The sequence below is a fragment of the Amphibalanus amphitrite genome, unplaced genomic scaffold (assembly GCF_019059575.1).
Source record: "Amphibalanus amphitrite isolate SeventyFive unplaced genomic scaffold, NRLGWU_Aamphi_draft 000812F_arrow, whole genome shotgun sequence".
NCBI classification, from domain to species: Eukaryota; Metazoa; Arthropoda; class Thecostraca; order Balanomorpha; family Balanidae; genus Amphibalanus; species Amphibalanus amphitrite.
This window is the reverse complement of record NW_024882306.1, coordinates 239,297-265,097: the sequence shown is the minus strand read 5'-3', so window position 1 is coordinate 265,097 and position 25,801 is coordinate 239,297. Positions and strand designations below refer to the sequence as shown.

General features: G+C 53.1%; 1 protein-coding gene across 2 annotated transcripts; it reads right to left on the bottom strand.

The window, feature by feature from the left end:
• Window positions 1–1,369: 1,369 nt before the first annotated feature.
• Window positions 1,370–24,406, bottom strand: LOC122366513 (F-box/LRR-repeat protein 7-like). Of its 2 annotated transcripts, none has more exons than XM_043338859.1 (5): window positions 23,901–24,406; window positions 5,039–5,304; window positions 4,058–4,697; window positions 3,411–3,587; window positions 1,370–2,169 (listed from the first exon to the last, which is right to left on the bottom strand). In XM_043338859.1, the coding sequence occupies exons 2-5, from the start codon at window positions 5,258–5,260 to the stop codon at window positions 1,634–1,636; spliced, it is 1,575 nt and encodes a 524-aa protein (XP_043194794.1). In that variant the 5' UTR covers window positions 5,261–5,304; window positions 23,901–24,406; the 3' UTR covers window positions 1,370–1,633. The 2 variants fall into 2 exon arrangements, with proteins under 2 accessions (XP_043194794.1, XP_043194793.1); XM_043338858.1 differs by lacking the exon at window positions 23,901–24,406 and adding an exon at window positions 8,201–8,496.
• Window positions 24,407–25,801: the final 1,395 nt, after the last annotated feature.

Here is a 25,801-nt window from a genome sequence, read left to right as displayed (position 1 = left end):
GGCGGGGGGGGGGGGGCCGATTCGGCCCCCCCCTGAGATCTCGAGAACGAAGCAAGATAGCGACAAGCGGTAAACGGCATCGGATACGCACGGCCAAGATCTACAATTTTTACTAAGGTCATTTTCAGGTCAGGTCAAAGATGACGTCACAGGGGTCGAAAAAGTCAAAATGGCGGCGCTAGATATGGAGAGAGTTTTTCTCGAATAACTTTCGAATTAGTCGAGATAGGAACAAACTAAGGGCATCATCGTGATCCTCTCGTCAATCCGCATCGAATGATATATATGTTGACCTCGAAAGGTCAAGGTCAAAGGTTGACCTCAGGTCACGTGACCTCGAGGTCATCATGTATATCATTCGATGCGTCTTGACGAGCTGAACACAATGAGACCATCCACGCATCTGTATCTTGTTCCTGTACGGAGTTATTGGCCAAAAACCTTTGGTGACCTTTGATGACGTCACATGACCTCACAGCTGCCCAACAGCAAAACAGACCTCAAGGTAGTGAAGGTTGATCGTATATGAAGTCATGTATGGTATATGGGGCCATTCCGACCCGTTTTAGTGGTAAAAACAGGGAGTTGATTTTTCCCCCATTGACTTATAATGGGGAGGTCGCGAAATTGACCTGACCTTAGGTCACCGATATCAAAATTCCGAGATATACAAATTGCACATACTGGTACCCTAACTAAACCCTGAAGAGAAGAAATTGATCGGTCAAAAACTCTAGCTCTGGCGTGATTGCAAACTTTTCTGAGGTAGGGTCACCAAACCGCCTCTGGTGACCTGACCTGAGGTCAGATCAACTCAAAATTTTCAGACATGTTGCGTAGAAGCCTTTTAGGAAAAGTCAGAAAATTTGAGCTTCCTAGCTCAACGCGTTTGGGAGAAATAACCAAAAAACCTCAGGGGGGGCTCCTGAGGCCCCCCCCCCCCCGCCAGGAATAGGGTTAATAAGCATTTTTGCAAGTCCCTCGGAAATCAGCCCCGGGCAGCGACTGACTGCCGGCCGGCCGACCGGCCCCGGGTGGCTAGAAGCAGGGGCCGGTCACTGTTCGGCCCGGATGTGTGGGAGCCGGAGCAGGCAGCAGCACTCCTTTTTCACGTATATTCGCATATTCGACCTGACCTGTGACGTCATCAGTGACCTCGAGGTCAATGAAATTTGGTTTGCTACAACAAATTTGACAGAGCTATCGAACGCCGTTTGAATTTTCCGGATCCGTCCAGTAGTTTCGGAGATACGTGAGGAGATTTATTATCTTTATTATTTCATTGCCTATTTATATTTTAGTTCCATTCCATTATCTTAGATCGCTCTTAGATCGCATTAAATAAATTCCCCGGCACAAACCACAAATGTACGTCAATTGCTGGTATATTTCAAATGAACACCACATGCGACAAAGCAATAACAAATTTCACACTGATCCATTTACACAAAAGCATTCAGCACTAAAATACGAATAACACTGACAACAAAAACAAATTAATCCCGTTCGTTCGCTGTGTTGCGGTCGTGGCACAATAAATAATATCACAGCGCCGCGGATCGCGGCGGCAGACGAAGCCTCCGCTCACTTCTCAGAAGTGATCGGAGCCGGCCACCCCAGCCGCCCCGGCCCCTTAGAAGAAGCCCGGGTTTGTGTGCTCGATGATGCAGCGTTTGCAGTACTTTTTCACGGTGCGGTAGCCCTCCAGAGTGACCGGCGAGTCCTGGATGTTGAGCTGCTGCAGGCCGCGGCAGTAGTAGGCCACGTACTTGACGCCCGCGTCGCTGATCATCTCACAGCTCTTCACGCTCAGCTTCTTCAGGTTGGGGCAGTGCTGCGCCAACACCTTCAGGCCGTGGTCGGTGACGTCGCACTTGCCGATGTCGAGCGCGCGCAGCCGCTGGCAGCAGCGGGCCACCAGCTCGAGGGCGGCGTCCGAGACGGCCTCGCAGCCGCGCACGTTCAGGTAGCGCAGCTTGTAGCAGCTGCGTGCCACCTGAGCCACGCCGGCGTCCGAGACCCGGTTGCACTTGGCCACGCTGAGGTAGCGCAGTGTGGGCCCGAGCCGCGCCAGCTCACGGAGACTGAAGTCGGTGACGCGGCTGCAGTCGGAGATGGAGAATTCGCGCAGACCGGGACACAGACTGGGCACGTGCCGGATACCGGCGTCTGTGGGAGACAGGGCAGAGAGGAGGCCGTTAGACACGGGCACGGTAGAGCAGGACAGGGGCATTAACGAGCTTAGACAAGGTCTGGCCAGAACATCTGCTAACCCTCGCCCGCACATGGGGGGGGGGGTGGTTGCCACCCCCCCCCCCCAGGTAGTCTTTCTGCTCTGCACTCAACATTTTTAGAGCTAGAAGGCTGATTTTTCGTATAGCTGCTCCTCTATCCTTTCTTGATGTCCACTGAAAATTTCAAGTTTCTGTGACCTTTGGTTTCGGAGATATGACCTTATTTTTCAGGTCATGTCATGACCCAAATGGCCAATTCTCGACATCTTGCGTTGGCTATGGGCCTTGTGAGCTTTTGACACCTTGATTTCGGCCTTTTTTACCAGTCTTACCTCCCACCCATCATGGAACATGTTGTTCGACGATGTACAGATGTCAAGGTCAAGGTCAAGGTCAACCTAGGTCATCTAAGATAATTGCGTTTTAGGCAAGCGGAATTTACTATTTGTGAAGTTTTTTGACTGCATTTTTGGTAAAAGCTTCTCAGATCATGATTTCATGTAATATGGACACATAAACAATCGGTGCACACATCAGTATACACACAGACACACACAGACATACAAACACATATAATTGACCTTGACCTAACTTGACCTGAAATGACCTCAGCAGCAAAAACCTGGTCGGGTAGTGTGAGAAAGAGGTTCTAGCTGGCTTGGCACCAGAAAACAGCATCGTTATCGGTATATGATAAGCAGCGCACTTGATATCCAACGGTGACCCAAAACAGCAACATTTTTTAGTTTGACCTGACCTGGAAGGTCAATGACTGACCTGAGAAGGTAAAACTGGGTATCATTGGATTCGTCTCTTCCCAAAGAATCTTTTTGGTCTTTACCGCTAAGCTCTATCTCCAACAGGAACGAAATGGCGCGGGGGGGGTGGCAACCACCCCCCCCCCCCATGTGCGTTCTAGGATGGGAAAATGGCATGTGCGGGCGAGGGCTAAGTAATGCCATATCGTAAGAAAATATTATCGTACGTTTTCCTGGGCAAAACTATCCACATGATTGCAAAATGTATCACACATAACTGCTTAGTGGCAACCCAGTGACAGATTGTGCAAAGTCTTTTCCTCAAAATATTTTCGGATTCGTTCATCCGATCTCAACAGCGATGTTTTCCGTTCTCCATCCAGTGAGCGCTAGTGACAGTCCCGGGGCCGATGCTCACCAGTGAGCTGCTCGCAGCGGCGCATGTAGAGGTGCTGCAGCTGCGGGCAGTGGCGCGCTATCACCCGCAGACTGTCGTCGGTCAGGTTATGACAGTCCGTCAGGTCCAGGTACTGCAGGTTCAGACGGTGGTCGGCGCCCGCCTGGCTCAGGTCCAGGCAGCGCACACGGTGGCACCCTGAAATAGCCGGACAAAACCGGAACGGTCAACAGTCGGTTACGGGGAGGTGGTGTGATCGTGCACTAACCGAGCCGCGAGGGGAAGGACCGGGCTCAATTTGAAACGGTACCACACTCCGTTAGCGGAAACCGGAGCAGTGAGCACGAACAGAAAACGGGAAACAACGGAACACGTTCATGATAATCCCATTTCACCTCCGAGATACGCTCACACGATAGCGTCCGCCGCCGACCCGGCGCTGTTTTTCACCTCCCTAAGTAACGGCAATCGCCTACCGTTACTCACGACAATTAACACGAGTCTCCAGCCCGGCCCTTTCTCTATTAGTGACCCTTCCCGAGGCCGGCGTAATGACCCTATCCTACCCGGCCGTCCCTGGTCCCATTCCCGACTGTCCCGCCGCATTCCTGACCACCCGCCGCCTACCGCGGGTGTCGCGTTGCGTCGCGTCGCGTCTGCTCACTCACCGGTCAGGTCGAGGTGCTGCAGGTTCGGGCAGTGGCTGACGATGTCCATGACGGCCTGATCGCCGACCTGGCTGCAGCCGCGCAGCTCCAGGTGGCGCAGCTCGGGACAGCGGCGCGCCAGCAGCGACAGGCCGCGGTCTGTCAGTCGCGCGCACCCGTTCAGCTCCACGCGCTCCACAGTGTGACACAGCGTGCCCGGGTTGTCGCGGCAGAGCAGCTTGACGATCTGCCGGAGCGCCCGGTCGGCGCCGGTCGTCTCGCCCGTCAGCGTGATGCTGGTCCACAGCTGCGGCTCCCAGACGAGGAAGTACCAGCGCCGGCAGACGCGCGCGCAGTAGCACAGTTCGTTGGTGGACAGGTACGAGAAGATGTGCAGGATCAGCTCGTCCGAGACACGGTCGAACGGCGCCGACTTGTGCGCCCGCTTGCCCTTGAAGGCCATGATGAGCTCGGCACTGGAGGGCGGCTCGGGCAGCTGGGGGCGCGGCGAGTCGCGGGGACACCGAGCGGAGTTGGCCGGCGCGCCGCCCGGGTAGCCGAGCTCGGCCCACGGAGAGGCGGCTGCTGACCGCGCTACCAGCGTGTGGTAGCCCAGGTCGTGATAGGCCGGGGAGGAGCGGCCCTGAGAGACCGCCAACAGCTGCCAAGAGAGAGAGGGAGGGAGTGGTCAGACGGAGATCGGATGAGTCACGCTTGGAGAGTCGCTCTAGAGTCAGATGAGTCATTCTGAGAAAGAGACGTTTTGTGACTTCACGGAAGGTATGACAGCAGAATAGCGGAAATGCTCGCTGCGTTTGTTTTGCCTGGTCGAGTAAGACCTGTCACGTTGACAGGGTTGGTGCTACTGCAAACTGAACGGCTGAAATGCCTCTAGTTAGTTGACGGTTCTTCTACTAAAGCCCGTTTTCAATACTGCAGCACACATTAGTGACTCGTGACAGGGTATCCCGCCCTTCCCTGGACACTCCCCAGCCCCCTCACCTTATGGTTGTAGACGGAGGGGGACATCCGGCCGGCCCAGCCCCCGCTCAGCACCTCCTTGTGGTTGTACACGGAGGGGGACATCCTGCCCCCGGGGCCACCGGTGCTCGTGTCCGCGCGCGCCCGCACAAGGCCCGGGTGTCCGGGCAGCGACGGTAACGACGAGGCCACGGCCGCCATGTCGAACGGCGGCGGCGGCGCCGGCACCGACAGCGGGTCCATGGGCAGCGCGCCGGGCAGCTCGCCGCCTAGCGCTCCGCTCGTGTCTGAAAACACACAGAGAGACAGAGCTGTCAGCACAGCGGTAGGGAGGCGGATCTAAATGTGGCTCGTTGAACAGTGGACAGTTGAGCAGTCATCTAAAACTCGTCGAAACGTAAGATCAGAGCTGTGCAATCGTCACCGGCTCACAGGTGGTTGCGATAACAGATAGCATGTTTCAGTTCGATTGAGTTCAGTTTAGCTCAGAGTCAGACACACACGAGAGCCTCAAGACTCCCGATCCGTAAAGCGACACCTCGCAATGTGTCTACATCCGGCCGCTCCGGCTCGTCACCGGGCGACCAGTCCCACGGTCAGCTCCGGGCCCCACCGGACCGCATTCCCATTCCGTCACGACGTGGAATCCACCTCCCCCCCCCCTCCACCGGACAGACAGGGACGCGGGTCACCGTCCTGCCGGCCTCTGCAGTCGTCCGTCGGAGCCGGCACTATCGGCCCATCTCGGCCGCGGAACGCCACAGGAAACCACGGGCGGTGCAGGATACGCCACGGGAGGCCGGCGCACGGCACGTCGCGTGGTCTAAGGAATGTGGCACTGCGTGACGTCAAGGCGGCAAGGGGTGACGTCAAAGATTCGGTGATTCGTCACGGAACTGAGCATCGGCCCATGCGTGACATAGCGCAACCATTAGGCACTTTACTGATGTCATGTAATGTCACAAATGCATAGATGCAATGTGACACTAAGAACCGTTCGAATGCAATCCACACCTGTGCTCTGACGTCATCAGCCTCGGCTGACGTCACCAATCAAGGCTCGGGCAGCGGCTCGGTGGGATGGATGACCCCGGTCGCCATCCCGACACAGTGGACAGCGCAGGACCGAATGGCGAGCTTGCCGTGACTCTTCCCGGAGCCCTTTCATTGGTTGTGTCGGGACATCGTGTAGGATGTGAGGTGCTGTGTAGTGTGTCGTGTCGGCTGCTGTGTCACCTGGCGTCGGCTGTCGGGGCGCCGCTATAGCACCGTGGGACCGGACCGGCACCGATCACCTCCATACAGGTCTGATCGGCACACTGATTGGAGCCGGTCGGCCGGCCAATCACAACCGCCCGACAGTGCCTAAGCCGATCAGAGGCGTGCAATCGAGCCGCCGACAGACCTAGGCGAGCCGGTGACAACAGCGTGGGGAAGGGGCGGCGGAAAACCGTAATCGTCAGAACGGATCAACCCGTGAAGTTTCCCACGGCTGAGCGGCAGTTGCCAGTTGCGAGGTGACGTGAAATCGGCACGATTAAATCGACAACTGGTAAAGGTCATTTGTTCGCAACGATTCTGCCATGATGTGACAAGATAACGGAGTAAACATGCGGCAATCGCGTAGGATTATGTAGGAAAACGGACACTGGACGGGTGTTACGGAAAGCGCAAAATAAAGGGATAAGGCAAAACCATTTAAATATATAGGAAATATGTAAGCTGAAAAACGATGGGAAATCAGCAAAGCGGTCGGAACAATATAAAAATGCCGATTAAGCTCAGTGTATTGGGAGCCCGCAGCAATGCACTCAGCGAGAAATGGGTGTCAACGATATTCAGTGAGACAGACAGGCAGAGACACGCAGGCGGTCGCGGAGGCCCATGGCGTCCCCGGCGCGGCCCTGGGACGGCCCGGCGCGCCGCGGGACGGAGCCCGAGGAATGTCGTCCCTGCCGGCGGCCGGCGCGCCGGATAGGACAGAAAAACAGGCCAGTGCCGCTCCGGCCGGGGAAAACATCCGCCGGCCGGGCCGAGTGCGCCCGCCGTCTGTGCTGCTGCTGTCCCTCGGCGTCCGTTCGGTGACGGGAGGTGGGCAGAGGCGGGCGGAGGCGCTGAAGACGCCCATCTGCCGTCTGCTCTCACACACCTGTGCCCGACCCATGCCATGGCAGTGTGAAGACACTCGATGGCATGCCGGCCGGCGTATGGTGCGCTGGGTGCACTGGATGTGGGTGGGTTAGGATTACGAAATCTGCGATCGCAGAGCGGTGATGCAGCAGTGGAATATGAATAGAAGACTTTCTCGGAGAAACCGCCCGTCAATCCCCGCGCTGGACGCTCCCAGGCGAAGGTGGATTTTTCCGTCGATGGGCGATATATGGCCGTGCCGTCTGAGGCGAATAGAAGCCTGTTTCCCCAGAAGTGTGAGCACGGCATGGTTACTAAGTTGCGTCATCGCCAGTAGGACCGGATGATGAGGTGCACCAATGGAATGTGCGGACGGGGACGGCCGCTACACGTCATCTGACATTCCCAGACTGCTGTCATCGAGCGTTTTACTAAGACACGTCAACCACAAGGGCGTCCAAGGATATCAGAAACTTGAAAAAATAATATTCAAATGTAAGGAAAGACGTGCTCCTTCCTTATGACTGGAGACAAGTGTCATTCCTGGCACTGCGAAGGTGACGTTTATGACGGCAATGACAAGAGGCACTGAGCCCATTGAAGTATAACTAAGGTGGTAGGCGACATGTCGCCTAAGCATCCCCAAAGTTGCAGCTTTGGGGAATCTCTGGTTTGGTCTAAGCTTAGGAATATTTGAATAAGAATGTATAAAAACAGCACTCACATTAGTAAACTGTTCTTTCCGAGGAAATAATACGAAGTTACTTTTATGATTAAAAGATAAATGGTCAATGGAAAATATACGGAGCGTGAAAACTGCGCACGGGGTAGAGCAGGTAGCCATACGAACCATGTATGGATAAGCGGCTCCATGTGGTTACAATGCGATTTCAGATCGCCCACATTAGAACCATCATCAGAATAATGATACTCCTAATCATCCCTCGATAATCCTGCAATTATATTCCAAGTCATGGCAAGGTATCTCGGCACACAATACGCCTTTGCTCCGCGCACCCCGACTCGGAGACCCCGGCGCTCCCCGGCGCTCACCGAAGCTGGTCTGTCGCGAGTGGTTGGACGACGTGTAGCCGCTGTCACAGTAGTAGCTGCGCCGGCCGGCTCGGCGCTCCAGCAGCTGCAGCAAGAGCTGCCCGCTCGTCTCGTCTCCGCTCACGGCCATCACTCTCCTCCACGGGAACACTCGACTCGGTTTGGGGAGCGGCGCTCAGCACGTGCGGCGGGCTCCAGCGCGGTCGGTCGACTGACGCTGCCGCCGCCGCTGCCGCCACCGCCGCCGCCGCCGCGGCCAGCCGCGCGGCCAGCCGCATTCCTGAGGCTCGCATACCTGGGCCGGCGGGCCGGGCCGGGCCGGGCCGGGACGGGACGGGTCCGGGCAGGTAGGGGCCGGCCCGGCGGCGGCGCGGTGGCGGCGGTGAGACACAATGCCCGGTGTGCGGTGTTTGTGCGCGCCGGCGCGGTCGGGGTCCGGTCGGGGGCGGTCCGGACCGTGTGAAGGGAGGGCCGGCCGCCGCCGCTCCCGCAGAATGGGGAGGACAGCCGGCCGCTACCTGCCGCAGAGGGGCGGCCCCGGCTGCCGGCCGGCCGGCGCGTGTGAGCCGCGGCATTGTGCCGCCGATTAAACCGGGAAGGCGGCCCTTTCAGGCAGTCGGACCGCGCATTGTCCACCGGAAATGATAAGGACCCTGGGCGAGACATTCAGGCCTAAGCCGCCGGATTTGGGTGTCCCTAACCCTTTCTCTTCGCACCTGGTCCCTGGGAATGGGTAGGCGACTTTTGAGCGGCGACAAACAGGGTGAGATCAATTGAGGAGCCTATTGAAGTTGACTTTGGAGGCAGGGTAAGAGGTTTTCCGGTCCGGGGGCGCAGCAGTCATGGGACCGCACCTGGACTAAAATGATTAGATATGCACGCCGACTATCCAACTTCCAAATTCCAGGCAAACATTTCATATCTAATTTAGATATAATAATGTGGAGAACGAAGACAATAAGGTAGGTACGGTAATGTGGAGAACGACGACAATGGCGCCCCATCTCGGTAGAAAATGTCTAAGTAACGTCCACCATTTCCATCTGGCAGACTGAGGTATTCACCGGACATCGCATATCCCTTTGACAAACCGCTCCGCCACTTGGAACGCCGTCAGGTGGTAGGCTGAACGACAGCGATGGCAGTTTTTCTCGAGACCTGAATCAGAAGGGTTTTCGCTGTTTAGTGTTCTGTGTTGGAAACAAAAAGAGTAACTGATTCAAGACGAGCGTGGGAGAGTGATGCGATGCCCCCATGACCAGTGAACAAATAGGAAATAATAGAGAGGAAGTGGGTTATGTCATAATCGTTAGTGCTAATCCAAATGATGTCATTATGTGTCGGAGTCATAAGGTCTCAATAATGTCTGAGAATAAACAAAACGCGGCCTCAAAACGCAACGCATGTGAAAGACATCAACTATCGCGTGAGGAGACTGCAGTAGAAAACAGAAAGGAATCACCAGTAGGCAAAGCCCCACAGAGCGAGACTCCATTGCTGAGTAAGGCTCTAGCACCAAAGCCTCTCGGTGCACTTGAACTCGGCTCAATGGGCACGTGACACTGATATCGCTGTTAGAACCTGATCCAATTATGCGAGTCGATGTTAAATGCTATGCATGCCGGCAAGCGCGGCACAATGCATGAAACGCACGGCCATTTCTGCGCAGTCTCTGCGAGGCTGACGAGGCGAGCCGTTTGCAGGCCAGCTCAACAACAGGGCGGTTGTAGAATACAGATCAATGTGTCAAATAGAGGATCGAGTGGTGACTAGTAAACGCAAAATATACTCGGGGCCGTGAGACGAGTGTTCTGAAAAACGCACAGCCAGCTACTGCTTACCGTGCCGACTGTTGACTTGACAGTGAACGGCGGAACAAATGTGTCAGAATCAGTCAGAGTCCACAGCTGTGGTGACGACAGTTGTGGTGATCACAGTTGTGATGACAGTTGTGGCAGATAAGTGCTGTGGCAGACGTCGGCGGCTCAGATCGAGGCGTCAGGGTGGTTTGTCATAACGCTTGAGTAGTTGATACCTACATCTTGACCTATCACCATGGACACCAACAAGCGCAACTGACGGAGTGATGATATAAAATGCTCAAAATATGGAGTTAGTGTAAGTCCATGAATAAAACAAAAATGACAAGCAGATTAACCCGACCGCTCCTCGAACGTTTAAATTCATGATTTGCAGGAACTTGAATGTTTCAGTGTTTCAGAGAAGACAAGATTTGAAGCATTCGTGCAGTGCTTTATGGTGTTTTTCGTTACATAAACAGTAAACACCTCTCTATCATGCAAATATGATTGAAATGTGTTGGATTTTATTCATGCTCACCGTAAGTTATCGACTGCCTGCTATATTGCTAGCAAATAGGTTTCACGGATCTTGGGAAAAGATCGTAAGATTTCTTGGAAATCGACGATTTGCACCAGTCACATGCCCTGGGTGCTAAAATATTTCGAGGGAACTGAACAGCAATCTAAAGTGACATAGACCTTCAATATCTATCGTTATTGCACCATCATCACATTTCGCGGTAGGAAATTTAAAGTTTCTAATTTCAACAGAGCCCGCCTTGTCTTCACTTAAGGATACCGCCAAACTGTTGGGAATGCAGTTGAACGCGAAGACTATCGCAAGTGCTAAAGGTGTGCAACATAGCGATCCATTTGTTCAATTATGACTGTGAATAGCTCACAAATACAGCTTTTTTTCAAGATTTGCACATCCTCGTTCTACAGCTCAACAGAAAAAAAAAATCTGACACGCCTGTGTGTAAACTTTACGACTATGTTAGGTAATGTATCTGTGCAAGTTGCCGGTTGGAATTCTCCAAATTACAGGGCACCGACAATCCTCCAATAAACTTGTCTTCGAGCACTCTCCGGCATATCTCCGCCCAGTTGATCACGAACGGTTTCGGGGCGCGGCCTGGTTTGGGCTGTGCCCGCGGCCGCCGTATGGTGGAACCGTTCCAGCGCAGCAGTAAGTCGGTTTGAATGTCTGCCGTTGACCGTTGACCGTTGAGACTTGAAAGCCGACGATACCGAGTGACCCAGTCCTGTCACCAAATGTCACCCGCTGGAGCGAACATGTGTGCTCTGGTGCACTGTCTAGTCTTCAATGAATCACTTTTTTCGTCAAATGACTGCTTAAAACTATCAGATAGTCCATATTCTTCATATCAGCTTTGATTTGTTGCATCACCTCCCGTCATGAGCCCACTCTCCGTGATTTTGTACACCCCGTTCCACACCCTCCTGTCATTCCCCTCAGCAGCGTTAAGTGCCGTGACTGGCCACACGAATTCTCGGTTGTCCTGGCTTTCCGCGTTCCGTTCCGTTCCGTGCCGCGGTGCAGTTTTTCATACGGCCGTGCCGTGCCGTCCGTGCCAGCCAGTGAAGTGAGGGAGTGGGTTCCAACGGCCGGCGCGAGCACGCCGCCGGCCCACAGCCATGCACAGTCATGCAGAATGGCCGTCCAGGAATGCAGCGGCCTGCATAGGCCACGGCCGGCGGTGCCGAGCATCGGAATGCCCTCAGCGGGTGCGGAGAGCCGCTCGTGGCCGCCGCCGGCGCTCTAGGGCGGTATACGGTGCCGGGCGCCGCGCCCGCCGCCGGCGCTGGGGCTGGGGCGCTGCCGCGGCCGGGGTGCCGTATTGGACGGGCGCTGCCGCGGCCCGGGTGCCGTATTGGACGGGTGCTGCCGTGGCCGGGGTGCTGTATTGGACGGGTGCTGCCGTGGCCGGGGTGCTGTATTGGACGGGTGCTGCCGCTGCCGCGGCCCTGGTGCTGTATTGGACGCCGTGATTACGGACCGGCTCAGCCAGCGATGAACAGACAAGGCCAGAAGACCGGGAGGTGCCGGCGCGGGGTGGGCTATGAGGAGAGCGCTGCATCTATGCGAATATGCGCTCCAGCTCATGTTTTCTTTTCACCTTCAAGAGTCTAGACTAAGAGTATGCCAAATTTGTGTTCACTGTTCACGAGTTATTTTCCTGTACTGCGTTTTTATTCAGAGTGATGATCCAGAATGTTCTTATTCCTCGCATCTGAGACGCTTCGGCGCACTTTGTGGGACTAGCTTAGACGGCATCCCTACACGGACAAAGCAGGATGTCGTCCAATAGGAAAGTGCTTATTTTAATGCCCGAATAAAATCCCTCTCAAAGGAGACCGACCCAGCTGCAGTTGGCAGTTTATGAAGAGGCATCTAACGGATGTCCATATGACTAAGGCAATCCTCGGTTGCAATCCGTGCAATCCAGCGCGATCCGATCAAGTCTAGTGATCTTGTGACCAGAGTGCATTCAGCCATTGTGGAGAGCGAGATGAGATGGCGCCGCTACCCGGATTATCTGCAGCGGCGGAGACATGTCGGCTACGTTTCAGCAGATTCTCAGACACCGGCTATGTGGGGACCAACAGTTTGACGCCAGATCCCTGTCGCCCTATGAAAGCAGCTTGATGCCTGGCCCGAGGTCCGCCGCTCTATGAAGTATGCATTTAGCTAACAGCATAAGAAATGCCTCCATAGATTCATCAGTTCAATAGAAGTCGTTCCGTGGTCTGTCGCAGTGAATTAGATGGAAAAACAAGCGCACGTCCCCGTCCTCATGATTCGCCAGTTTATGAGTGTCCCTTTACTGCCACGGGGGCGGCTGGGACCTGGGAAGGCGCATACTGGAAATTCCCCGGCCTGGCTTACCGCACCCCGATCCCGACCCGTCCCAGGCAGTAAGGCACAGACGCGGCGAATTCCAGCCCGTCCGCCGTGCATATTTAACCGTGGCCGCGGGGACAGCCCCCGGGTCGGTCGGCCCGGCGGGGCTGATCACTGGTGGATTTTTGTGGCCGATGGGTAATTGGTCCTTCAGAGCCGATCGCTGGCTGACGCACGCCTTTGCAGACGGGTCGCCGCCGGCCGCGGGGAGCTATAGCTCACAGGGCGCCGCCAGCCGCGCGAGCATCGCCCACATTCCGCGATAGCTGGTCCCTGTAATCGGCGCAGAGGATGGATTACGGGGGGGGGGGGGGGTAATCGGAGGAGGGTGCCAGGGTGGAGCAGGGTGGGGCGCCGTGGCTCGGGTGCCGGGAAATGGGCTATATCCGGACGGAGTGGCTAGGTGAGCGGCGCAGCGCTAACGAGCGCCCGACTGGCCGCACACGATCAGCTGCACACGCTCTCCAGAGGAATGTCGGAACGACAGACGGCCCCCTCCGTCTGTCAGGAAAGGTGAGGACATTCCGCGCATCGCTGGACATTATCGGAGAGGTGGTGTGCGCCGGCCGGGTTGGGGCGCGTGCGGGCGGGAAGATAAAGCGTGAACTGTGAGACGGTGAAGTTATTCTACAAACACTTCGTTTAGCAAAAGGAATGTCAGCCTTCTCCAGCCGAGGGAGTGCTACACACGTGTCTTTGAATTATGTCTAACGTATGTCTTTGACCAGGGCGCTTCCGGTAGGAACAATGGAAACTTTCACCCGGCATAATGAAAATGATATGCTTGAAATGGTTCAAATCGTCTCTCCTGCCGGAAACTAAGTGTGCCGGTATTAAATCACTCATTACTGTTCGAGCCGGGGCAGCTCTCGTCTACAGAAATGACTGTGGAGAGAGTCGATGTATGGAAGCGTATCGAGGTAAGGAGAACAAGGCCGACAGACGCATCTGAATAGATAATGGCCACCTGTCTCCGTCCAGTCATCGACATAGTTCGGTCCGACCGCATATAATTATCTGCCGGTGCCAGAGGAAATGAGATGAACAATCGCTGTTCACATGGCACATATGACAGCGAAACAAGTACACGCACCATGTTCTATTGTGTACTGGCTGTATTTTCTGAAAATGCGATTTCCCAAGCCGAGGCTATGAAGCCGCTGACTATAATCGAAAGAGAAATGAGAGATATTATCACAGTAGCTAGATGAGGGGAGGAGCAGAATCTCATGTGGTGCATAATATGGCCATGTATCACCCACTAAGCCGCTTTCAAATTGTCCTCTCTCCCAATGAGACTCCGTCCCAGTGACAAGGCTACAGCCGTATAGAGCCGCACGCTGCCGGTTTAAGCGTGACATGCTGAATCTGTTACCGGTGCCATTGTATGCGAATGACCCGTCACTAGTCCTTGTCGTCTGATGAAGAACACTATTGCCGCGCGAGGAGCCGCTCTGACATTCCAGAACCTTATTTATTAGCGCTTATCTGAGTGAGCATCGGCAACAAGAGGCGACACCGCGGCGGGCTGATGCTTATTTAGACGACGGTCGCGCCGCCGGGCCGGGCAGGGTGTCGCGTCTGACCTTGGCCGTTACGAGAAGAGGAGGTGTCGCCGACGGTGTCCGCGCGCCGCCCGCGTGTCCGGTGTCGTGTCCGCGCGGACAGCCGACAGGTCTGGTCTGACAGACCGACCGCCCTCCGCTGGCGGCAGGATCGGTTACAAAGGAGAGAGCACCACGAGGTGGCAGAATATGTGGCTTATGCTTCACGAACCGCTGATGGATGAAAACTGCGCGCGCATGTCCTCCACCCCTGCGACCCCACGCTCGAAAAACGTCCTGTGTAGCACATAAGGTACGAACAATGTCCTGCATGCAACGAGCCACTGCTGAAGTCGTGTAGCATGACCTCTCGGGCTTCATGGCCAGTGTCCAGTGACAAATAGTCCACTTAAACCCGACATGACAAGCACCGAGACAAAGTGGAGACAAAACAGTTCCCAGAAAACCAAAGACAAACCAGGCGTTGTGCTGAGACATTCAGAAACATGGCTAGACACAGGACCCCGCACTAGCAGTTTTCGCCTCAGGCTGGTGAGAGGTTTGTCAAGATAGAGATCCAGAGACTTGAGCATCGGGCCAGCGGGCGCCAGTCTAGATTATCCTATTGCCCGATCATTGACAGACACATGAAAGCAGACCCAGCGTATGACCACTGATACTTAGCTCGCTCTGGATTCAACGGCAGACATGTGCCGTGTGCTTGTCTGCCCGGGCGAATTGTAAAAGGCAGTCTACCTACGCTGGGTTGATACGGTCAAACGGTTTCACAATTATGGCAAGGTTTACGTAATTTGAATTCAACTGTAAAGCAGAATGTAAGCTACTCGACTCTCAAAACATCTTTCAACATAGCTAAACATGAATAGTACTGAAACGTGATGTTGATGAACAGATACACGCCACTATTTACATGTTCTCTGTAAAGACAAACAACCTCCATGCATATTCCAAACACCACAAGCCTCCTAAGCATGAGGACAAACACAATCAGTCCCCGGCCTGGGGCATCCCTCCTCCGCCGCAGCCATATTCCCTCGGAATTTTAAATGCGGTCGCCGTCATAATATATGCCGCCGCGGCCCGACCCGTGGGCCGCTGTTGACTCTGACTGCGGAGTGCGGAGTCCACTCGAGCTCGCCTCGGCCGGGGCCGGCCAGTATTTCAGCCGCCGGGCCGGGCGCGTGTTTTCGTGGCCGTTGCGCCGCCAGTGCGTGCCTTCCATTCACACCGCCGCCACCAGCGTTCATACGGAATGACAGGCATTTCCATTAAGTCAATGCGCGTGCACTGATAGGGATCAGGAGGGCGTCGCCGGTCCCCGCCGCCTCCACTGGGGACGTTCAGGAAAACAGGCGACAAAATGGCCGGCCATGACGGATTGACTGGCCGTCACAAACAGCGTTATAGGCTGAGTGAGCGGGGCGCGGCGGGCGCCACTCACTGAGACGTGGAGGGACTGTGAGCGGTTTATCGACCGAAAAGATAACACAGCGTCTGAGTGCCAGCCATCGCCCAAACACACGGGAATTTCGGCGGGGTAGGGCGCCACCTGGATCATAATTGACACTGCGTGAGCAATGGGTATGTGAACGTGTTTGGATGCAAGCTGGATATATATGTAAATAGGTATATCGAGCTCTGTATTGATTCCATAGATACCTGACTACAGCAGGTGGTGAACACACCTGGACGCAGCTTGGTCACGAAGACGCTACAACACGAGAAAGCTTGAAATTCATGGTTTCAACATAAGTTTCATACTTAAACACCTGCCATGACTTGCTATCTGGAAAAGATAGCAAATGGAAAAGATTTTGAAAAATATCGAGATATTATTGAGACTCCATTGCCAGAGACGGGGACGGTTTATGATAAGGGAGCGCAGTCACACAGCAATCAGCACCATTGTGTTGGACTTCAGACTGATTGTCGTCATCTGGGGAGCGTCTACAGTCATTTTCACCAGCTCACTCGTTTAATATATCATTTGTCTCCTCCAACTGCTGTGTTCGGACTGAGTAGGCGAGGGGCGCGTGGACCACCCATCATCTCCGGCGACACGTCCGTCCAGTGAGGTCTCACTCGGCGGTGGTCGGTGTGGACCGGCGGCGCGGTGGCGGTCCACCCCACGGTCCGCCCCTCCCTCCCCTCCCGCTGCGCACAGCACGCGCAGGCCGGCCGGCCGCCGCCGCGGTGTCTTTGAGTCCGTCCAGTGGCGGCGGCCGGCGGTGACCCGACCCCACGCCACAATGGCGCCCCGGTGGCGGCGCGGAGCGTGCGTGGCGCCCCGCCGGCAGGGCGCCCCTGCTCGGCGGGGCGCCCGGCGGGACACCGAGCCGCGCGCGGCCGGCAGCGCGGGCGCCCGCCGCCAGCTGCTCGGGCCTGGCGGCGGGCGCCCGAAAATGGATATATTGCGGCTAACTATGCGCGCACTCGCCGAGGGACGGCCGGGAGAGCCCGATACCGTGGGAGCGCGATACCCGGATGACCCGCGTGTTATTTGGACACCGCCTGAATGTGTGTGGTGTTTGTGCTCAGCGCGTTACTGAATTCTAAACGGCATACCAAGTGACTTTTTGCCACTGCTGCTTTTAAACAAAAGGGTATTCCCATGGCCCTTACAGCGGAAACAATTTGCATGACATGTTTCTAAAATACTGATAATTTCACAGGAAAGTGAGAACAATGCATGTCATGCATAAAAAGGCAAAACGGAATACATTCAATGAAGAATGTCACATGAATGCTCAATATTAGGCAACATCCTTAGAATACAACTGCCGGAATGCAAAGTTGCTGGATGTCAATACGTGCCTCAAATCTACTCGATGCTCTTCCACTTCTTTGAAATGCTTACATCCGCTTTTATGAGCACCTGGACGCACTATGAAGGACGCTAAGCCTTTACTTTTCAGTGAAAGCTCGCCACCTGAAAAGCGTGGCTGAGCTTATTTCAAAGAGAACACCTGCACAAAATGCACGAGGCCATAAGCGGACCTAGTCGTCGTCCTGCAATTCTGCATGCCATTCAAGCTTTTCTGCATGGCTGAAATCCAAATTTACTGGACACTTGCATCTGGTCCTTTATTCTGGATAAACGTTACATAGCGGCCTAATAACAGACAAATAATATTGACTCTCAGCCCTATCAACTCACATGACCATTCATACATATCATGTATTATCATTACGATCGTTCTCTTCAAAGAGCGGATTAATTGCATGAATAACCAGGGTCCCATAAATCCACTCTGGTTGCCGTGAGCCGTGTGCCGTACCGGCCATTGAGTGCCGGCGCGCAGCATAAATCATGTCCGGCGTCATCAGAGGGCTGGCATATCCGGGAGTCATGACGTCACGACGGACACTTGAGACACCCCCGCCGCGGGCGAAAGATGTCCCTGTGATGGTGAGCTCCGGGTATCTCTAATCTGTGTCTCCGGCCCCGCTCTGTGAGAAGAAGCTGGATTGGATTGGTGCCGACCGGCACTGGTGATCACGTGGAGGGCGCTGCCCAGGGCCACAGCCAATGCTGCTAGATCCTGCGATCCAACAAAGCTGAAAGACATAGCTGGCCGCCAAGGTGCATGACAGATAAATTATTCATTATTACAAATAAGCAGCACACAACTCAAGTTTTCTGCTGGATCAACGAAGTGGAATGCAACGTGGCGTCATGTATTTGTACCTACTTCATGCTGCTGAGTGCTCAATTTCCACCGAAGAACATCTGCTATACCTATTGGTGCTAGTGGCACGCCGGCACTGCAGTCCCCGGCGAGTTAAGTGAAGAGACTGCATTGCAGAACAAGAAAACACCTGGCTCTGTATCGCTCGGCGTGTCACGGAGACTGCGATCGCGAGTGTACGTATAACATCTGAGGAATTCCGCAAAGGACGACGGAGATTGCTGAACGGAAGGTGTGCCGCGTGCCGCGCAGCTGTGCAACACCGACTAATGGTTCTGAGTTCTTCAGTGTCTAATCACAGCGGGGGCATTCCACGATAGATCGACCAAAGCCGTACACCCTCATATTTTATTTTTTGCTTAAAGGGACCCTCCCACCTTCAAAAAAGTTAATGAATTGGCATGAAAGTGATGTCGCTCGGTTCAGAAAGAGCAAAAACGAATATCTACCAAATTTCATCGAAAAATATTCACCGGTTTTCAAGATATTAGACTTTTACTTTTGTTTACTTTTTGGGATCTCCGCTGTTCCTAGCGACTTTATTTGAAAGTGCGGCATTTGTTGCGCGCAAAGCAGCATATACCACCGCGTGCTACAAAACGTTTTAGTCAAACATTTAACGGACGTTCGAAAGCCTGATGACGTCATCAGATTCCCGTAATGGTTAAGAGATAGGGACCACGCTGGTCCCACCCTGCAAGTAAAGGGAATAAATTTCTTGAACACCATAAAGCTGCGGGGGTTGCGACCAGGATAAATGGTGGTTTCTGAGCCTGGCCGCAAACTTGGCTATCTCAACTCAAAACTAATGTTAAGGTGGGAGGGTCCCTTTAAAATTGGTCTAATGGGTTGTTATGGGCGGGGAAGCCAGCTGTGCCAAGGATTTTTTTCTTCGAACAACAGTTTCCGAGATATAGCCTCAGGCAATTCCTGGAGGTCACGCTGCAACCCTATGTTTGGCGGCTTATAACTCAGAAACTATTGTTTTTTATGGTAAAAACTGTATATGGTTCAACTCGCAATCAGCCAGCGCCCAGCAAACGTTTTGGCTATCTCGGATTTTCGATTTTTAAAAATTTTGATCACGTGACATCTTGATCGTTTTTCGAAGAGTGACCTTGATATTTTCCCAACTGAAAGTCGCAATTTTGTCTGATGACGATTAAAGCCTTATCAATTGTCATTCATATGCGACAATAAAAAAGTGGCTTTCGGCCTGCATTGGCGTGAGATCAGGTCATTTTTGACCTGTCCTTTATAAGTCAATGGCAGACCACCAATATCGGCTACCACCGAAACGCATCTGACCGGTTCAAATACTTTTGAATCATATTGAGTTATGCTATTATTGATGGCACTGGTGCAGCTTTGTATCAGTGACCCGCTGAAGGTCATCCGAGGTCACGCGTTGAACACACAATAATTTTCCGTTTTTGGCTGTATTTTTTTATCTAATAAAGAAAGAGACGTAGAATAGCCACCAATCCGTTCGCTTTCGCCTAGCGCCAGTTCGTTTTGAGTTTCGATACCGATGGCCTGAGGTCAGGTCAATTTCTTGACCACCCCATTATAAGTCAATTGGGGAAAAATCAGCTCCCTTATTTTTACACTAAAACGCGTCGGAATTGCCTAATATACCATGAGTGACTCCATATGCGACTAACTTTGACTACCTTGAGACCTTTCTTGCTCTTGGTCAACTGTGACGTTGCTCTTGGGTCATGTGACGTCATTAAAGGTCACCAAATGTTTTTTTGCTAATAACTCCTTACAGGTTTGAGATACAGCCGCGCGGATAGGCTCATTGTGTTCAGCTAGTCAAGGCCCATCGAATGATATATATGATGACCTTAAGGTCACGTGACCTAAGGTCAACTTTTGACCTTGACCTTTCGAGGTCAACATACACATGTTTCGATGCGGATCGACGAGAGGATCACGATGGTGCTATTAGTTTGTTCCTAGCTGGGATACTTCGAAAGTTATTCGAGAAAAACTTGATATATATGTAGTGCCGCCATTTATACTTTCTTTTTACCCCTGTGACGTCATCTTTGACCTGACTTGAAAATGACCTGAGTAAAAATTGTAGACCTTATCCATGTGTACCCTGTGCCGTTTACCGCTTGTGCTATCTTGCTTTGTTCTCGAGATCTCGCTGTCGCTCCCGCTCGTAATAATGGGAAGGTTATAAAAATGACCTGAACTGAGGTCAACGCAGGCCGAAAGCCACTTTTTTATTATCGCATGTGAATGACAATTGATAAGGCTTTAATCGTCATCAGACAAAATTGCGACTTTCAGTTGGGAAAATATCAAGGTCACTCTTCGAAAAAAAGGTCAAGATGTTACGCAATCAAAATTTTCACAAATCGAAAATCCGAGATAGCCAAAACGTTTGTTGGTTGATTGCGAGTTGAACCATATCAAGTTTTTACCATAGAAAACCAATAGTTTCTGAGTTATAAGCCGCCAAACATAGGGTTGCAGCGTAACCTCCAGGAACTGTCCGAGGCTATATCTCGGAAACCGTTGTTCGAAGAAAAAAATCCTTGCCACAGCTGGGTTCCCCGCCCATCACAACCCATTAGACTAATTCTAAGCAAAAAAATAAAATATGCTGGTGTAAATTTTAAGTTTTTTTGGTCGATCTATCGTGGAATGCCCCAGCAGATATAGCCGAATATCAATTGCTGAGGAGTATAAAAAGAGCATTGTGAGCTTCGGTCTTGACATGAGTCAACAAGCAACTGAAGCAACACAAGAGGGAGGTTCGCGAGCCATCACACATAACCTGGCTGCCGCCTGCCGTAGCACATTGATGCTCCCGAATAAATATCAGTTTTTCACATAAAAATGAAAAAATAGGTAGGTACTGATAGTTATGAAAACAGAAGGCTCTGTCTAAAGCAGCACAGCATAGTAAATATAGAAGAGATGGCTACTGGAGTTTTTGGCGCCAATCGTTCCGTCATTGACAGTCACGTGACTCCAGTGACCGGCAGTGACCCAACCACGTGACGGTCGTGACGGTCGTGACTGGCGGGTCGCGTCACGCGCCGCAGTGCGCCGCCGATGTCTCCATTGCGCCGTAACTGTCGCCTGGTGAGCGGAGTTTACGGCCACCTCGTCCGATAGATAATTCGTAATGGTTAGCCTGCCGGGAGCGCCACTAATCCCATTTGCACATGAAAGGGCACGGACTGTGCGAGATCAAGATGGGCAGCGAAGATGTGGCTGCTTGGATGGGCGGGACGGCAGCGGGTGGCAGCCGGAGAGAGAGAGAGAGAGAGAGAGAGAGAGAGAGAGAGAGAGAGAGAGAGAGAGAGAGAGAGAGAGAGAGAGAGAGAGAGAGAGAGAGAGAGAGAGAGGAGAGAAGGGAGAGATGGCTGCCCTCCGATCTTCGTCAGTGCATAGTACGGTGGGTCGAAGGACCGACAAAATAGCGACACGAGGGGATTTAAAGTCGAGTGGCTAGGCTAGCTTCTTCAGTAAGACTCCAGTCTATGCATGTGTTAGAAAGTTCGTTATCTTTGTTGTGATTGAAATGAGAATTCAGCTGAAACAATGCAGCTGGAAAGAGTAGGCCGAGAAACAAATACAGCCTTTCATTGTGTATAAATTTACTGATCCACAACGTACGCACGCTTTCATCCAGGGACCCACTCGTCTTGGCACGACCGCTTTATCAAACGGTCGCCATAAATATATCGGTCATTGGGCCCGTAAATTCGTGGTCAAAGGAACGACAACTTACGGCGCGGCGTCTGTCCGCATAACTCTGGGCCCGGTGCGGCCGGCCCGAGCTGTGAGTAGCGCTCCGCGTGGGCCGCGGAGCGCCGGCCGAATAGCTGGTCGGCCGTCACTCCTACCGGGCGCATACCGGGCCGTTTTTACGCCGGCCAGTGCTCGGTTCTTCTGGGCCGAGGAATGGCCTCCGAGCGCGGGCCGAGCGGAGTCAATGAGCGCCCGGTCCCACGCCCAGAAAATGCCACTGTACGGTGTCTGGGCGGGGCGGTCTCAGATGCCATATGACCTCAATGCAGCGACACGTGACATCCAAGGAACGGCGAGTGGCGCGACTCCCGAATAAAATTATTAATAAAGCAGATGATTATAAAATGTATATGTCGTAGGCATCGGCTGAAATCCGGCATTTCATGAAAAGCCTAGGCTTTCCATGTAAAGCCTGGACATTTCAAGAAATGACGGATTTCACCTGATGCCTGCGACATATACATCGAGTTACAAGCCTGGAAGGGGAAATACATGCCACAATGAAGGGGAAATGCTCGATTTGAAGCTCCAAATTTTGATAACATGAGATTTAAACCACTGTGACATGTTCATCATTTCGGCACAATAGAAATTAATGAGATGTTTGAATCATTCAGACACATCAGCTGTAAAAAAGACCAAGAAAATGCTGCCATAAAATGATTAATTTAAACGTAATTGAAGCTTCAGACTCCGACTCCGACACCAGCGCAGCACAACCGTCGCGCCGGTCTGGTTACCTGTTGGGTTTAAGCATGGAACATTTGAAGAGATTTACACGAGCAAAGATCACACCGCATACGGCTCAGTCTGTCCAGATGCGCCGCAGCTTTGTTCAGCCGTCCATTCACACTTTATCCTATCATCTTCAGGACATACAGGTAACGAGGAATTCCCGTGCCCACCCCCGGCCCCCGCTGCGCCGGCTGCGACCAACAACATCCAACATCCTGGTCCTGAGTGGACACGTGCTCCCATCAGCTTAGACCGCAGCTCTGTGCTGGTTTCTAAGGCTTTTCTGCACCAGTGATACGCGATGCGCGCGACGCTAAGCCCCCAACACGTGCGCTTAAAACCACGCCGCTTCAGCTAAAAACACACTAAAACAATGCGATAGTAGCTCAGCTCTCTCGTGAGTGGTAGGACGGAACGATTTTAACGACGCGTCAATGCAGTACGACCGCGGGTATCCAGGCCAGTGCTCGTTAGACGGTAGCGGAATAACTATTCATCGTCGCATTCCTTTGGTAAAAAGTCGGCCCAGTTTTTGTGAGCGGCGCTCGGTGTCGGTCGTCCATAACAGAGAGAGGGCAGCGGACTGCTCGGCTCAGCCCGAGAGAAAAACACTCGGACCTATCGCAGGGATCTTGTCAAAACCGGCCGCTCGTTTAGGGAGCACATTTAACACCGAGTTATCTATTGGGCCATGAACCCAATAGGCCAAAGAGAATGGAACAAGAAATGGAGGCAGAGTGAGGTTTACAGTGAAGTTCACATGATGCATGGCTGATGATCGTCGGACTGATAACCAGAGAGCGAGGGTATTATTGCCTGCGTCCTTAGGATCACCATGTAAGAAATGTGAAAGTTGTGTGCACAGCTGCAGAGACAGGCCAGTCAAAAAGTATATCTGCAAAGGATCTTAGACAGCATATTATTAATTATAGCCATTAATGGTCAGCATATGCATGCATTTTGTGTTCTTTTAGTGGTAAAACTGGAGCAAATGGATGCTCATCAACATATGAATATCCAATCGCTGGAAAATTCAGCATCACCATGAAGTAAACACCAGGTGATCTGCCGGAACACTGACATATTTTCCACACAGCTGCCGGCCAATTCGTTCCAGTCAGCCCCAGTCAGCCGCCCTGGCCAGGTGGGCCCTGTGAAAAGTAGCACAGCCGGCCGAAACGCGTGCCGGTCTGTCGACAAACATACCTGCATCTGCGGCCGCTGCTGGCTCGCCCGGCGGCCGGCGAGGGCTCGCCCTCCACCGCTCGACCCTCCCCACTCAGCGGGGGGGGGGGGGCAGCGACACCCGGCAGCTCCCAAACGGACCGGACAGCACACAAACGCTCACCCGACCGCGAACCTGCGACGCTCGGTGGCCGAAACTAATTCCAAACAAAACCGCACCTTGGCCCGCCCGACTGCGTCATAATCTCCCAGTGTTCGCCGTCTCCGCACGGCGCCGGGTGCTTGGCCAGGTCTTAATTTGGCGAGGTTTCGTGATGGCCTCACAGGCGTCAATCTCCCATAATATCTTGATCGGACTTGCGCCCGTCTTAGCAAGATCACTGAGGTCTCCGCCATTTGCCTGGTCCCAGTGTGTGGGTGCCGTGCGTCGACCAGGGACCCGCCGGGGTCCCGGGGGCCGCCAGCACGGGCTCTGGAATGTAGACCGCAGTCCCTCGGCCCCACCGCGGCAGGATTCTCAGACTCGTCTGACGGGTCAGCGCGCCGCGCTGGTGCCGAGCCGGAGGGAGGGGAGGGGAGAGGAGGGGCAGGGGGAGGTTCAATGGAGCTCGCCTGCTCTGGATGCGACACTAGCGCGATGCGTGTGACATGTAAGGGATTAGAAATTTTGACAACATGTCAGATGGCCAGTGCCTCTGGATGAGTTTCGCATAATGTGATGTTGAGCCCAGCAGTCAGAGATTAAAGGGACCCTCCTACCTTCAAAAAAGTTAATGAATTGGCATGAAAGTGATGTCGCTTGGTTCAGAAAGAGCAAAAACGAATATCTACCAAATTTCATCGAAAAATATTCACCGGTTTTCAAGATATTAGACTTTTACTTTTGTTTACTTTTTGGGATCTCCGCTGTTCCTAGCGACTTTATTTGAAAGTGCGGCATTTGTTGCGCGCAAAGCAGCATATACCACCGCGTGATGCAAAACGTTTTAGTCAAACATTTAACGGACGTTCGAAAGCCTGATGACGTCATCAGATTCCCGTAATGGTTAAGAGATAGGGACCACGCTGGTCCCACCCTGCAAGTAAAGGGAATAAATTTCTTGAACACCATAAAGCTGCGGGGGTTGCGACCAGGATAAATGGTGGTTTCTGAGCCTGGCCGCAAACTTGGCTATCTCAACTCAAAACTAATGTTAAGGTGGGAGGGTCCCTTTAAGCCCACTGTTATCTATCGAGCATTTATGGTAAAAATGTCACAGCCACCGGCCTGAGAACCACTGCTTGAGCAATAATTTTAAAAGCGAAACAATTTGGGGTTGCTGTGAGGGATAAATAATTATGCACCACCTATCGATCCATGATAAAAGACAACACGCAACATATTCTGTCCGTTTTTTCCGCCGAAGTGCGTTACTGGTTGAATAGTTAATTTTCGATCGAAATCAACAATAATTAAGACAGGTTCTTCATATGTTTTACACCAAACGACTCTTCAGACAAACGCTGCAAGAAGCATGGCTCAAAAAGTAAAATGGCTTCCATCAGCATCGACAAACAATTGTTGGACGCTGTCATGCGCGCTCGGTCACGCCGCATGCCGTCACGCCCGTGGGCACACCGTGGGATCGTCCTTTGTCAGCGGCTGCTGCCTCAGCCCAGCTGCCGATAGCTCGGCACGCGGCCGGCACAGGCATCGCGAGCGGCACGTCATCCTGGCGACGCGACGGCTTCAAGTGCAGTTCCCACGGGAAGGCTGGTCAGTTCGAGCACTCAAACCACCGTGAACTAATGGAAAAGTGGTAATGGAGGCCCACTGATAGATACAGGTGCACAGAGCCGTGCATCCAGGAAAATAAACAACTGTGGAACACAGTGCATGCAAGTGCAGTGCTGCTTGACTGGCTAGCACTGAAATAACTGTA

What these genes read in the sequence shown, in the direction of transcription:
- LOC122366513 (XM_043338858.1), bottom strand. Translation starts at nt 8,330, where the DNA reads ATGGCCGTGAGCGGAGACGAGACGAGCGGGCAGCTCTTGCTGCAGCTG. An exon ending in CCTCCGTCTACAACCATAAG is followed by an intron (nt 4,698 to 5,038) that starts GTGAGGGGGCTG and finishes CTCTCTTGGCAG; the next exon opens with CTGTTGGCGGTCTCTCAGGG. An exon ending in CCGCTGCGAGCAGCTCACTG is followed by an intron (nt 2,170 to 3,410) that starts GTGAGCATCGGC and finishes TGTCTCCCACAG; the next exon opens with ACGCCGGTATCCGGCACGTG.